The sequence below is a fragment of the Cnephaeus nilssonii genome (assembly GCF_951640355.1).
Source record: "Cnephaeus nilssonii genome assembly, chromosome: 9".
Classification (NCBI taxonomy): Eukaryota; Metazoa; Chordata; class Mammalia; order Chiroptera; family Vespertilionidae; genus Cnephaeus; species Cnephaeus nilssonii.
Genome location: NC_137080.1, coordinates 88642513 through 88656010, shown reverse-complemented (window position 1 = coordinate 88656010; position 13498 = coordinate 88642513). Strand labels below are relative to the sequence as shown.

General features: G+C 50.4%; 1 protein-coding gene across 1 annotated transcript in view; it reads left to right on the top strand.

The window, feature by feature from the left end:
* Nucleotides 1-12818, top strand: part of DNAH8 (dynein axonemal heavy chain 8) — a gene marked incomplete at its 3' end in the record, with an annotated part of 261455 nt that extends 248637 nt beyond the window's left edge. Inside the window, exons 88-89 of the mRNA XM_079779684.1 lie at nucleotides 9009-9130; nucleotides 12531-12818. Of these exons, the coding sequence (XP_079635810.1) occupies nucleotides 9009-9130; nucleotides 12531-12818 (410 nt within the window). The remainder of the gene's footprint in view (nucleotides 1-9008; nucleotides 9131-12530) is intronic.
* Between the last annotated feature and the right edge of the window lie 680 nt (nucleotides 12819-13498).

Genomic DNA, 13498 nt, shown 5'->3' with positions numbered 1-13498 from the left:
GGGATGGCCAGGTGGGAGGTGTGCTGGCAGACTTGGAGTGTTCGAGACCAGCAAGAACCAGTGATTTTAAAAACTGTCTGGTTGTTGAGTGTATTTTTTGTATTTGGAAACCAAGGGAGTGGGTTGGTTCTTCCCTGGCTTTCCACAGACACAGACAACTACATTACAGCACACAATCTCTTTCAGTAATTTTCCTCATTAAAATGTGACTTCAGCCCTAGCCATTTTGGCTTAGTGAATAGAGTGTTGGCCTATGGACTGAAGGGTCCCAGGTTCAATTCCAGTCAAGGGCACATGCCTGGGCTGTGGGCTCCCAAGGGGCATGCAGGAGGCAGCTGATCAATGATTCTCTCTCATCGTTGATGTTTCTATCTCTTTCTCCCTCTCCCTTCCTCTCTGACATCAATTTAAAAAAAAAGTGACTTAAGTCTGGCCAGTGTGGCTCAATGGTTGAGCGTTGACCAATGAACCAGGAGGTCACGATTCGATTCCTGGTCAGGGCACATGCCCTGATTGCAGGCTCCATCCCCAGTGGGGGACAGGCAGGGGGCAGGTGATCAGTGATTCTCTCTGATCATTGATGTTTCTGTCTCTCCCTCTCCCTTCCTCTCTAAAATCAATAAAAACATTTTTTTTTAAAATGTGACTTAAAATAGCAAGATATTAATAGGAACTTATCTTCGCTTGGAACTTTCTGTTAGTGTTACAAGCCAGCTCACTTAAATACAAATGCAGGTGTCCACCTCAGGGTTGTTTTTACCTGTCTTTACTTGTTAATAATCCAGCCCTTTCTCTCTTCTTTATTTCTGGTTTCAAGCTAAAGTTTGTTTCCTCCTCCCAGGGTGTTCCACGTGTTGGAAAGCCCCGGACTTGTTCCAGCTCCCTGCCCTGCGCACACAAGCGCACAGACACACCCCTTATCAGTGATTGCTTTCCTTGGCAGCGTGGAGGGCGCCAACTTTCCCGCATACCAATAGCTCCTCCGCTTTCTTTCCCGCCCCTCATCTCCAGTCCACATCACCTGGCCAAATCCCCAAAGCAGGGAGCTCACAGCCACTCGGTGCGAGCTCACAGGCAGGGTGCACGCAGATCAGCCCTTCAGACCGCTGTTTAACGTCAGTAATTGATTTCTCAACTTGAATGTATCTCCTGGATTCATAGCCTCGAACCCTGTAGTGAAATAAGTTCTTTCTTCAGTTCAAAACACTTAAGTAAATATTTTAAATTTAAAAAGCACACGCTTAAGCACAATGCAATTTACCAAAAGGCCATAGTTGCATCAGAAATATGTATTGTCAAAGGCACTCAGACTATAACGCACTTGAAGTGTTCGGTTGCTGTATGCCCGTTTTTGTGTTCTTACAATGTCGTGGCATCTGACATGTCTGGTGTGTCTCCCATCATGCTTCTGCTCATCGCCCCGCAGACCTCCTTCCTCTGAGGGCCACGCAGCTGCAAGGATGGGTGTCGGCCCGTGGCCCCGCTGGTGGCTGAGCTCAGGCTGTTGGCAGTGCTGCTCCGTGGCACTGTGGTGGCCATGCCCTCTCTCTACACAACACTGACCACGCCCTCTCTCTACACAACACTGACCACGCCCTCTCTCTACACTACACTGACCACGCCCTCTCTCTACACAACACTGACCACGCCCTCTCTCTACACTACACTGACCACGCCCTCTCTCTACACTACACTGACCACGTCCTCTCTCTACACTACACTGACCACGCCCTCTCTCTACACTACACTGACCACCCCCTCTCTCTAACACTGACCACCCCCTCTCTACACTACACTGACCACCCCCTCTCTCTACACTACACTGACCACGCCCTCTCTCTACACTACACTGATCATGCCCTCTCTCTACACAACACTGACCACCCCCTCTCTCTACACTACACTGACCACCCCCTCTCTCTAACACTGACCACCCCTTCTCTACACTACACTGACCACGCCCTCTCTCTACACAACACTGACCACGCCTTCTCTCTACACAATACTGATCACGCCCTCTCTCTACACTACACTCACCATGTGATAGAGTTATTTTCAAATGTTTAACTCACTCTGGAGCTTGAGGCCATTTGGATGCCAAACCGCACTGGTTTTTCTGTTATTTTCCTCAGTGTCTTGACAGGCCACACCAGTCTGTGGTGGCAGATAACGGCGACAACTTGTCATTCACTGTTAACACAGATTGTGATTTCTGTAGACGGAGTTTGCTGAAGCAAGGAGACAGATAAGCTTGGCCTGTTATCCTGTTCCTGTAAAACCACCTCAGCCTCTTGCCGGTGTTTGTCTCCACGGTGGTGCCGTCTGCGAGCAGCAGTGTCTGAGGGCTTGTCTGGGGGACAGTTATTGGAGCCGGCGTTTGTTGGGTGGGAGAGTGCACCAATGGTTAATGGAGCTTTAGGATTAAAGGGGCTGGGGATTTCTTCTAACCTAGTAATAATCTAAGCATGCCCCATGGCATCCTTCTTCCAAACCCGAGCGGTCCCTAACATCTGAGGGGCTCCGAGTGAATGGACCCCAGTCTGAGTGAGAGCACTCACCTGCCTGTCCTCAAATCGCAGGACGGCAGGGCTGTGACTGCTTAGAAATGCCTCCAGAGTGAATAACAGCCCCTCTCCTTGTCGTTGTGTGTGAGGGGATTTGATGCAGTGGCTTTAGCCACAGCCACATCCTTTGTGATTCTAGTCTCTGTACACGGTTACCTTCCTCACCACCCACCTGGCCCCTGGGAGCCTGGCCAGCCTCCACCCTGCACTGACCTTCCCACCAACTCCACTGCCCTTGACTCTGCTGGGATGCCGATTCCAGGAATTCTCATACCTGGCTTGTCCAGGGCCTTCCTTGGTTCTTCTCACCTGCCAGAGGGCTGGTTCTTGTCCCGCTGGGGGCTCTTCTCAGGCAAGTTCTACCCTTGGCCCAGCCCTTCGTTGATGACCTCAGCCATTCTCCTCGGTGCAGCTACGCATCCCTACCCATGACTGACTTGTCTGAAGCCCCAGCCCGAGACTCTGATCCTTCACTTCCGAGTGCCAGCGTAGGACATGACCTCCCTTGCGGACTCCCCAGCACTACCCCCTGGGCATCTTCCTCCCAAACCAGCCCTGCCAGGATTCTCCTCTGTGGGCCTGTGCATCATCCTTGTCCAGATCGCAGGAACTCTTGTGAAAGTTCCCTCACATCCAACAGCTTGGCAGAAGGCACCAGGAGAGCGTAGCGTCATGAAGCTGAGAGGGGAGGGGGAAAACAGTGGCAGATGCCCCCAGAGGTCAGGTCAGATAGGGCCCAGATGGTCGGATGGCTATCAGCAAGGAGACTGCTGGCAAGAGAGCTCTCAGTGGAGTGGGGGGGAAGGTAGAGGAGCCGCAATGCAGGGGAGTGAGGGGAGACAGAGGGTGAGTGTGGCCAGCAGGGAGAATGCTAAGTGGGACCCCAGAGACCCAGATGATAGCAGAAATTTGGCTTGAAAGAGGAGAGGCAAATTGGAGGGGTCGATTTAAAATGGAAGGATTTTCTTTCTTCTTTTTTTGAGCTTCTTCAAATACTGGTGAGAAGGGGAAGGAGCCAGGAGAGAGGGAGAGGGTCAGAGAGAGGAACAGGGAGAAAGAGGGTCAAAGAGGCAGGAGGGTGGCGCCCCGGCGGACAGATGCAGTCCAGCCAGGCGGAGGGCCCTCTCCTATTGGAGCCAGAGGAATGCGGGAATGAGTTGGACGCAGGAGAGTTGGCAGGTTTAGCGGCAAGGAGTTCTCTGAAGAAGGAGGAGGCGCGACCTCAGGAGGCAGGAAGTGTTGGAAGAGAGACTTGCGGAAGGAGCAGAAGTTTGGGAAAGAGGGCTATGGTGGTGTGAGCATTCGAGACTGGCGATGGTGAAGCATGGTGGTAGCTGTGTGTATGCCTCAGGATTGTTAGTAGCCTGGTACAGGTGTAAGAAGGGGGGCATTCGATTCATGCAGGATTGGGGGGGTGGTGTGCTGGGTAAATGATGAAAAGGATGGGTCCAGACTAAATAGGAAAGGAGGTGAAGAAAAGGAAGAAGGAGGTCGTCAGAAATGATGAATTCAAGGAACTAAGGCAGTGGTTCTCAACCTTCCTAATGCCGCGACCCTTTAATACAGTTCCTCATGTTGTCGTGACCCCCAACCACACATTATTTTCGTTGCTACTTCATAACTGTAATTTTGCCACTGTTATGAATCGTAATGTAAATATCTGTGTTTTCCGATGGTCTTAGGCTCTACAGCAGCGGTTCTCAACCTGTGGGTCGCGAGCCACAGGTTGAGAACCACTAGCAGGGTCGCCTAAGACCATCAGAAAACACAGATATTTACATTACGATTCATAACAGTGGCAAAATTACAGTTATGAAGTAGCAACGAAAATAATGTTATGGTTGGGGGTCACCACAACATGAGGAACTGTATTAAAGGGTCTCGGCATTAGGAAGGTTGAGAAACACTGAACTAAGGGGCCAAGATGCTGAGAGGGGTGCCAAAGAGACCCAGAGGATGGCAAGATGCTCAGTGCCCGGGGCAGGTGGCATTTGGCAGGGACAGTGAGGGGAGGGGCCTGTGCCTGGGGCGGGGGGTGTGGCGGTGGAAGCAGGGAGATCCTCCTAAAGAACTAAGAAGGACTAGGATGGCATCTTCACAGCCAAGCCAGGTTCTAGGAGCCGGAAGAGGGAGAGATGTGCTGTGACGAGACAGGAAATATTGAAGAGTTTGTGCACCATTGAACCACCCCAGGGGCAGTGGGAAGGTTTGGGAGGGCAGGCACAGTGGGAGGCTGGGTCAAGGGAAAGGACGCATAAAGCAGCACATGGAGAAGGCGGAGCCGTGCGAGGAGTTGCATTTTGGCGAGTGAGACACGGTGGGCTTAGCCGATCCCACTGGGAGTGTTAGCCCAGCTCTCCAACAGGTACCCAGGCTCTCCTGGAGCCAACTGTGTCCTGGATGGAGGACACGGCGGGGCACGTGCGTCTCAGGGGATGTGGAGAGAGTGGTGGTACCACTGACAGCCTTCTTAATCTTGTGCTTGTCTCCTGGGGCATTTCTCTTCCTGCTTGTCAGATTTGTTTCGAAAACATATGTGGGTCAGTGGCCTGTCAACGGCCTCTTGCGCAGATCTTTGTACCGAGCGTGGTCCTCAGCCCTGCCTGCCGGGGAGAATCGCCTGGGAGTTTCAGTCCATACGATTGCCGGGTCCCGTGACCAATGGCCTCGGAACCTGTGGAGGGGAGGCCTCTGGAGTCTGTGCAGTTAACTTTCTTAAAAGCTCCACTGGCCACTCTCACGGGAGCAGAACCTCGGCCTGGGCCTCTGTCTCCCAGTCCTGTGGTTGGTCCATCAGCAGCGCATCCTGGGAGCAGGATAGAAACGCAGAACCTTGGGCCTCACCCCTGACCTACCTCCTGAGTCAGAGCCTGCGCTGTAATGAGCGCTCCTTCCCCAGGTGAGACCTGTGCCTGGAAACAGGGCTGATGCCGCGTCCCACCTCTGAAGATCCTGGCTTTACTGGGCTGGGCTGTGGCCTGGGAATGGGATTTTAAAGGCTGCCCAGGTATTTCTCATGTTTAGCCAAGTTCAAGATCCCTGCCTTAGAGCATCCAGCAAAGTCAGGAAAGGTGCCCGGGGCGCTTTTATTCACCTGGTGGATCAACCCCGTCTGTGTTTAATGATTTCTGACCTTTTCTTTAACTTACCAATGAACTCCATGTGCTTCTCGTAGAGGGCAAAACCGCCCATCTTAAACTTGTGGCAGGAACATCATTTCTCCTCATTTTCAAATACGCTACTGGGAGGCATAGCAACCGATAAGACAGGAAATACCACACAACCTAATGTCCGTTACATAAGGACTGGTTCATTTATTAAAGGAAAAAAGGTGTTGCCCATAGAACCATCGTTACTGAGTACCAATCAACTCCTTATAAAACTGAGAAGCACAATATTCCTGATTAGTTATTTCTATCATGTGAAATGATCCTTAAAGCACCTTGCTTTAAAGCACTCTATAGCGTTCTTTAAGCCAACTGATTGCACCGTCAAGTGGCAGTAATTGGTTTGCTGAAATGTTATTGTGTGGATTAAGATATGGCAAGTGTTACTTTAGACCTGTCTCCAAAGTGTAATTCCTGCTTAAAAGTGAGTTGTGTTTTTTTTTTAAAGAACAAGCTTTGACACATGTCTTAAGAAAGCATTGTGCTGTGTAAGTCTTGAAGGGAAACATTTCTGTAAAGCAGCTCGCTCAGACCACATGTGACTCCCACATTTGAATATCAAATCACCCCTTTTCATGTGGGTGGCTACCTCTCAGGGAGAATAGAACATTATTATAATTGAAGAGTTCCCCCAACTTTTTCTTTCTCACTTCAGAGTCAGACATATGAATGTATGAATCACTCTCCACCACTGGTGATTGAAATTTGATTTGGAATTATTAAAACTACATTGGTGCCAAGATAAAAGTACTGCTTTTCAAGCTTTTATTTTAGAAAATATATCAATGGTCTTTTCAGGTTTCAGACAACATCGATTTTGCCTCCATTAGACTTGATAGAAGTCTACAAGAAAGTCATTTTTTAAATTCAATAATGAACTATTCAGTGGATTCATTATGGTTTGAATTCTACAAGATCATTTTTTTAAAGAAGCCAAATGAAAACTATCAAGAATTGAAAAAAAAAATCTCCGTGTTCTCTGAGTGGGCCCGGCCCTGGAACAGCCTCTTCGCCCCGGCTCTGGGGCCTCAGACACATGTCTTTAACACTTTCCTTTCTAGTAGCTCCAGGTAACGTGTATTCTAGATTCCATGCACAGAACTGGCAGATGAAGGGGCTTCCTGAGCATCAGAAGGCTCTTCACTGAAGTCAGCAGGGGGGGAAGGGGGAGGGGGAGGGGAGAGGGCCTCTCCTTAACTGTGCTGGAGTTTGTCTGTGACAACGATGGGAGTAAGTCTTTGTCACAGAAGAGAGAATCCTGCTCCTTCCTCACCTGGCACCTGTGGCATTGTCCTGAGGCCCATATGGAGGGAGGCTAAATTCGCAATTTAGTTGGAACTTAAAATGTCATAGGAAAATTCAATTATTAAATTTGTGCAGACGGATGGTTAAGACCGGGATTCACGTCTTGTGCATTATGACCTTGTACACTCATAGGTCAGCGATGAATTGTAAAATGTCACGAAATCAGGTCAATTGAATTCCCAGTACTCTGCTCAGATACACAGTGTCTAATACAGCACATGGGTGCATGGTTCACGTTGAATGATGAAAATGGCATGAAGGGAGAATTGGACATTAATATTGTGGTCATATGTGCACTGACTGGCAAACACACAAATGTTTGTTTCACTACTGAAGTGTGGGATCTCCGGTATTTAAAATGGAAATCCACATAATCGCATGCTGATCAAATCACCTCAAATGACCCCACGTGTAGAGTAAGAAGTTGCTGCCAGGCAAACTTCGCCATGTTTCCCGCCCTTGGAGTTAATTTCTCGTGTCATAAAGTCATCCTTTCTATCAGGCCCCTGTGGTTTCCTGAAACCATAGCTTTAGAAGAATCAGTCACTCATGGATTGACAAACTAACTTTTTTGGGGATTAACACAAGGACTCTCCTGAAGCCCCAGATCCTGTTTTAGTGAGCACTCTGATCAACCTTATACGATGCAAATACAACCAGATCATTTGCCTGCTTTAAATATTGAGTGGCTTCCCACCATCCACAAAATCAAGTCCAAACTCTCACCCTGAAAAACCCTTCCTCTACCTTTGTTCTGACCTTATCTGCAGTATTGCTTCACCTTTAGCCTAGACCTCCACGCCTTCGCACATACTGTTCCTCCAACGGGAACTGTCCCATCTGGAAACTGCTGTGTATCTTTCCAGAGTCACCTTCAGTTTCATCTTCTCAATTCTCGTGTGGTTCGCTTTGTTCGCCTCTTTGCTCACAGCGACGTTGGGTTATAACTCCTGCCTCCCTCCAGACTGAGCTCCTGGAATGCTGGGCCCGTGGGTGGCTCTTCCTCTTTGTAGTCATCCCACTTGGAGCAGTGCCTGGTACACATGGTGGCCACTCCCCAGAGAGTTAACAAGGGAATGAGCACCTCCCCAAGTTTAGTAACCAGGGAAGAGCTTGGCAACGGGAAAACTTGACCTCGCTCTAAGCCAGGCTAGGGGCCTATGCTTTGTTTCCCACTCCCAGGGATGTTAGCTCTGTGCCTATAAGTATGTCTGCAACTTGGCATAGCGTGATGGTCAGTATTAACCTGGAGGCCTAAGTCACAGGTAAATTCTCCTAAGATTCTGAAGTCCATTTTGCAGTTTAGGGTGTAGTTGCTAACACCAAATGCTACTCTCCCAAGAAGAGCTTCTCTCACTGATTTGGATGGCATAGTTTGCAAATATTAAGTTAAAGAAAGGCCACAATATGCAGAACCATGTATTGTCTTAAAATAACTGTATTATGCATATTAAAGCATGCAGCTTTCCTCCAGCCTGATTGCTTTGCTTGATCAAATTGAAAGTTGGATTTTCTATTTTGGCATTATGAATAAATGAAATTGTTCCATTATAGCAAATAGAAGCTCGATAATGGTTTGATTCAAGTTTTAATTGGAATGCTGTTCTCAGAATATTTTAGCATTCCAGTCTTAATTCCTAGATATTGTATCTTCAAATAGAGGCTGCGAGCTGGGACCGGGTTACCATCCTTATAGGACTTGAGTGGCTGGAATCTCGGGAGAATTTCAAACCAGGACTCTTGTCTGAGGCAGAGAGGAAGCTGTTCTGCTGTGAGCTCACGGGAAATATTGAGCTCATAGCAGGTCCCCATAGAAACAAAACACTGAAAGAAATGTCCCCGGAGGTTTGATCTCAACTCCTCTTGGGTGGGCAGCCTTTCGAGACTGATAAGCAAATAGCAATTAGCTCTGCTCCCTGTGTTCCTAACGTGGGCTGCACGAGCCGTCAACATTCTTCTTCTTTTTCTTAAGGCTTCCTGACAGCCATGAGGCAAGAAGTGACCCGCGCCCACAAAGGCTGGGCCCTGGACTCGGTGACCATCCACAATGAAGTTCTGCGGCAGACCAAGGAGGAGATCGTGACACCCCCTGCGGTAGGCACCCCGGGCAATGACAGGGACGGTGCGAGAGCTGGGGCGGAAGTTCAAGTTCTGCCTAAAGCCGACCTGTGCACGCCTCAGTCAAGTCCACTGGCTTTGCAGCCAGGGTTTTTCCTCCTTTGCAACCAGAACAAGCACTGGGAACCCATTTCTGTATAATTACAGGTTACACTGTGTTTTCCAAGGAAGGGGTCTCCAGTTACTGCTGTGGCTGCTTGGGGAACGGGCGAGTGTCAGGGCCCTGGTAGAGACTAACAGGACCGGCAGGCCTGAGTGCTGGGCCAGTTCCACCTGCAGGACCCCGGGTGGGGCACAGGGAGGGGCTCGGGATGAGCAGACACCCTTGGGAGCCACTGTCTGTTATTGGAGAAATGCATGGATGGTCTTTCTCTGTTGCTAGTGGGAGTGGGGTTCTTGGGGTGCCACTGGAATAAGCATTTCTGGAGGCCCCCACAGGAGGATGGGATGTGGTAGAAAGCTTTATTTGCATGGAATTACATCCTTGGGTTTCCAAAGTCCCGTTTCCCTGAATCTAGTCCTGGAACTAGTGCAACTGAGGATTCAGCAGAGCTAGAAGCCAGCACCCAAAGTTTCCTTTCCATGGTGGAATCGGGTCCGGTTTAGCATTAGGCTGGTTATAGCCCATTAGTCCATTGTGTTTGTAGTCCACATGGCCATGTGGGTGAATGCAAGAGCGTGAGAGTCCCACAGGCCGGCATCGCGAATCAAGAGGCAAGAGCCAAACTCCTCTGTTTAGGAGCTTAAGTATCTCACATATTCCCACGCTTGCCGTGGCCACACCTATTCTGGCCAATGAACTGTTCCCAGGTGTGATTGACAGGCTAGTACCTTCCCTGTGTCACCCAGACTTTACTGGGCACGCGTCTATTCCTCCTCTGCCCAGTCCAGTGGCTCCCTGGGGAGTGTTAGACCGCAGCTTCCTGGCAAGGCTGCACAGATGACTATGATACTGGGCCTTCCCTGTTAGTTAACGACTGGGTTAATTCCCGAAGGAATCTTCCCTGGACACTTACCTGCTTTCTGAACTCGGACACGTTCTTTAACTTTTTGAACCTCAACTTGTCCCACTGCAAAATAAGGCGGGTGCACCAACCTCATGCAGGAGGTTGTGAGAGTTTAGTGGGATCATTTAGGCTTGGTGCCAGACCCCACAGAGACATTCAGTAAATCTTCGTCCCCTTTTCTCTTTCTCTGACTTTCATTCCCTCAACTGTCCAGTGAGGGCATGGACCACAAGACTCCCCAGTCCTGGCCCCTACGGCCCCTTTGTAACAAGGACCTCCTTCCCTCTAGCTTCCAGGAGTGTGGTCTTTACTCCTGCCTGAGGTCTCAGCAGAGCACCTAGAGTCTGTGTATGTCCAGCAGCAACAGGCTTGTCCTGTCATGGGCCTCAGAGCTCTCCTAGCTTCTTCCCGTTATGCGATGCGAAGTCCACGTTGTTAGATATCTGGTCAGCAGCACCCCATTTCCAGGTACCCAGATCTGCATGAGTTACTTAGGGTTGTGGTAACGAAGTACCACAAACAGGGAGTGGGGGGACTTAGAACAATAGAAATTTATTCTCTCACAGCCCAGGGGGCCAGGAGCCTGAAGCGAAGGGGTTGGCAGGGTTGCTTTCTTATGAAGGCTGTGGAGGAGAATCCACCCTCCCCCCCCCCCCCACCTCACCTCTCCCACTAGCTTAGGGGAGTCCCACCATCCTTGGCTTCCCTGACCTGTAGCTGCATCACCCGTCTCTCCGCCTCCAATGTCAGTGGCCCTCTCCCTGTGTGTATCGCCATGTTTCTCTCCTCTTCTTGGAGGAACTCCAGCCAGAAGGAACTTGCCTCTTCCAACCCGAATGACCTTAACTAGTTACATCTGCAAAGAACCTATTTCCGAATAGTCATGTTCTAAGGGTCTGGGTGGACATGAATTTTGGGGTGACACTGTTCAATCCACTGCACCTTTTAACTACGGCTTTGTAAGGTTCTGAGATGGTCGACAGCCTTGAAGGATGCAGTTTGCTGTCCGATGGTACCTAAGTGGCTGTTGTTCGCGCAGCAACCATCATCCAGCAGCTAATGATGTTCTGATCCCCTGGGCTTGCCCCTGTCACACCAAGTACCTCAGATTTAGATTAGAAAAAACGGCAGCCCTCGTCCTGTTAGGAAACACTCTGCAGTAATCTGCTGGCTTTATTATCATTATACTTACTTCCCCCACCCGGTCCTCGCTGGAAATGGAAAAAGGGTCACCATCTTCCACATAAATACACTTTATAAGCTGATGTGATCATTGGAGTCTCCTGTGATTCCCTGTAGCCTCTCTTGGCTTGTCTTGCTGGATATGTGTTCTGTGGTTCCCTTGGCCTACAAGGTCAAGTTCAAACCCTTCAGCTTGGTGTCCAGATCCTCCCTGCTCGGGCGCTGACTTATTGTATCACCACTGGACCCGCTGCCGAATCAAATGATGCAATGTGGACTTTGCATCGCAAAGGGCTGCCCACCCTCCCAACCTCCCTGCAGCATTGCTCCTGCCCGGGACGCCCAGCCTCTCTCCTCCATCTTCCCTCATGCAGCCCCCCTTCAAGGATACACTCCCCACAAAGACCCTGAGCACTCAGCCCACTGTGCCTTTCACCGCACTGGGCCTCTCACTGTGCACTAGGCAGCCCTTTCACACGTGTGTGCGGGTGTTGGTGTTAAACTCTGTGTGTCTTGTCTCTGTATTCAATGGTGGAACTTCAAGGGCAGGTCCTACTGTGTGAAAGAGAGACTGGAGGTGATGGCCAGCCAGGGGTGAACCAACCGTGCCCGCCCTGCCCCTCACACCCCGTCTTGTCCACCTCCCAGCCTGGGCAGAGAGGGAGGTCTGACTGCCCTGCGGCAGGGCCTGGTGGCACAGACCTCGCTTCCTCCTGGGCCTGCGATGACAGTGGAGCCATCGGTTGGCTTGGCTGGTGCAGGTGGAGGTCCCACATGGTGCCTGGCTCCAAGTCCTGTTCCCTGCTCCCACCCCACCCCTACACCAGCTCAGACCTGGCCTCTGGGGCACTCAGATGGGGCCCGGATGGGGCCTCTGGGAGACTGTCAGACCCCTGCAGAGCTGATTCGGTGCTGGCTAAGTCTGTTGTCGCAGGCAGGCCACCCGACACCCAACCCACCGAGAGCAGGAACATTTCTGCAGGGCTCATGGCCTCGAGGTCGGCTGCAGGGAACTGGGCTCCTACCTCGCTATGTGGTGTGCCCAGCGGGCTCTCTCTTCTTTGGGGAGCTCCTTAAGATTGGGGTGTGTCCTCTTGTTAAACGGGCAGCCTTCGCTACAGTAATGGGCGCCCACTCACCGCACCTGATTTCTATACTCCCCATCGCCCTCTGCCCGGCTCTTCCAGGAAGGAGTGTATATCTATGGGCTGTACATGGACGGCGCGGCCTGGGACAGACGCAACGGGAAGCTCACGGAGTCCACGCCCAAGGTGCTCTTCACGCAGCTGCCCGTGCTGCACATCTTCGCCATCAACTCCACGGCGCCCAAGGACCCCAAGCTGTACGTGTGCCCCATCTACAAGAAGCCCCGGCGCACCGACCTGACCTTCATCACCGTGGTGTACTTGCGGACCGTGCTGTCCCCAGATCACTGGATCCTGAGGGGAGTGGCCCTCTTGTGTGACGTCAAGTAAGTTCATTCCCGCTCACTGAGAGCACAGCAGCTTCAACGATGGCCGCTGTCACTGAGAGTCACAAACGTGTCTCCTCCCCCTGCTCACTGCTTGCTCATCTTTCTAAATTAAAAAGTCGATGTTCTCTACCCGCTTATGTATGTGTGTGTTTTTCCCCATATCAACATTCCAAAGGATAATTCTACAGTAATGCTTTTTATTTCAGGCAACCATATTCCATCATAATTACCTTTTAGAACACTCTGGAAGGTTTGAATTTTAAAAATCTAAAAGTATTCATTTGTTTCATCCTAAAAGGAGTCTAGTAGATGCAAACTCTTCTTTCTAATAAATTCCACTTTCCCTTCAATAAAATCTACCCATGTCCATGATATTTGTTTGAGCTTGGCCTTCTGTAGGTGTCTGGGAAATGGGAACGGGGTGCGGGGGGGGGGGGGGGCGGTTTGCTCAGCACCCCTAGGGTCCCAGCTGGGTGCTGTCTATAAGCGCTTTGGAGCTCAGAGAACTCTGTCCTTCGCTCTCCCCTCCTGCCCCGTCTGTGGAGATAACGGAGCGCACATTTCTAGGCAGCAAACGGAGAAGGAAAACAAACTCCATCAAGTGAAATTACGTTACATGCTTAATGCCTTGAAGACCAAAGTCTTTACAAAGAGAAGCTATTTCTTACTCTGTAGCTAGTC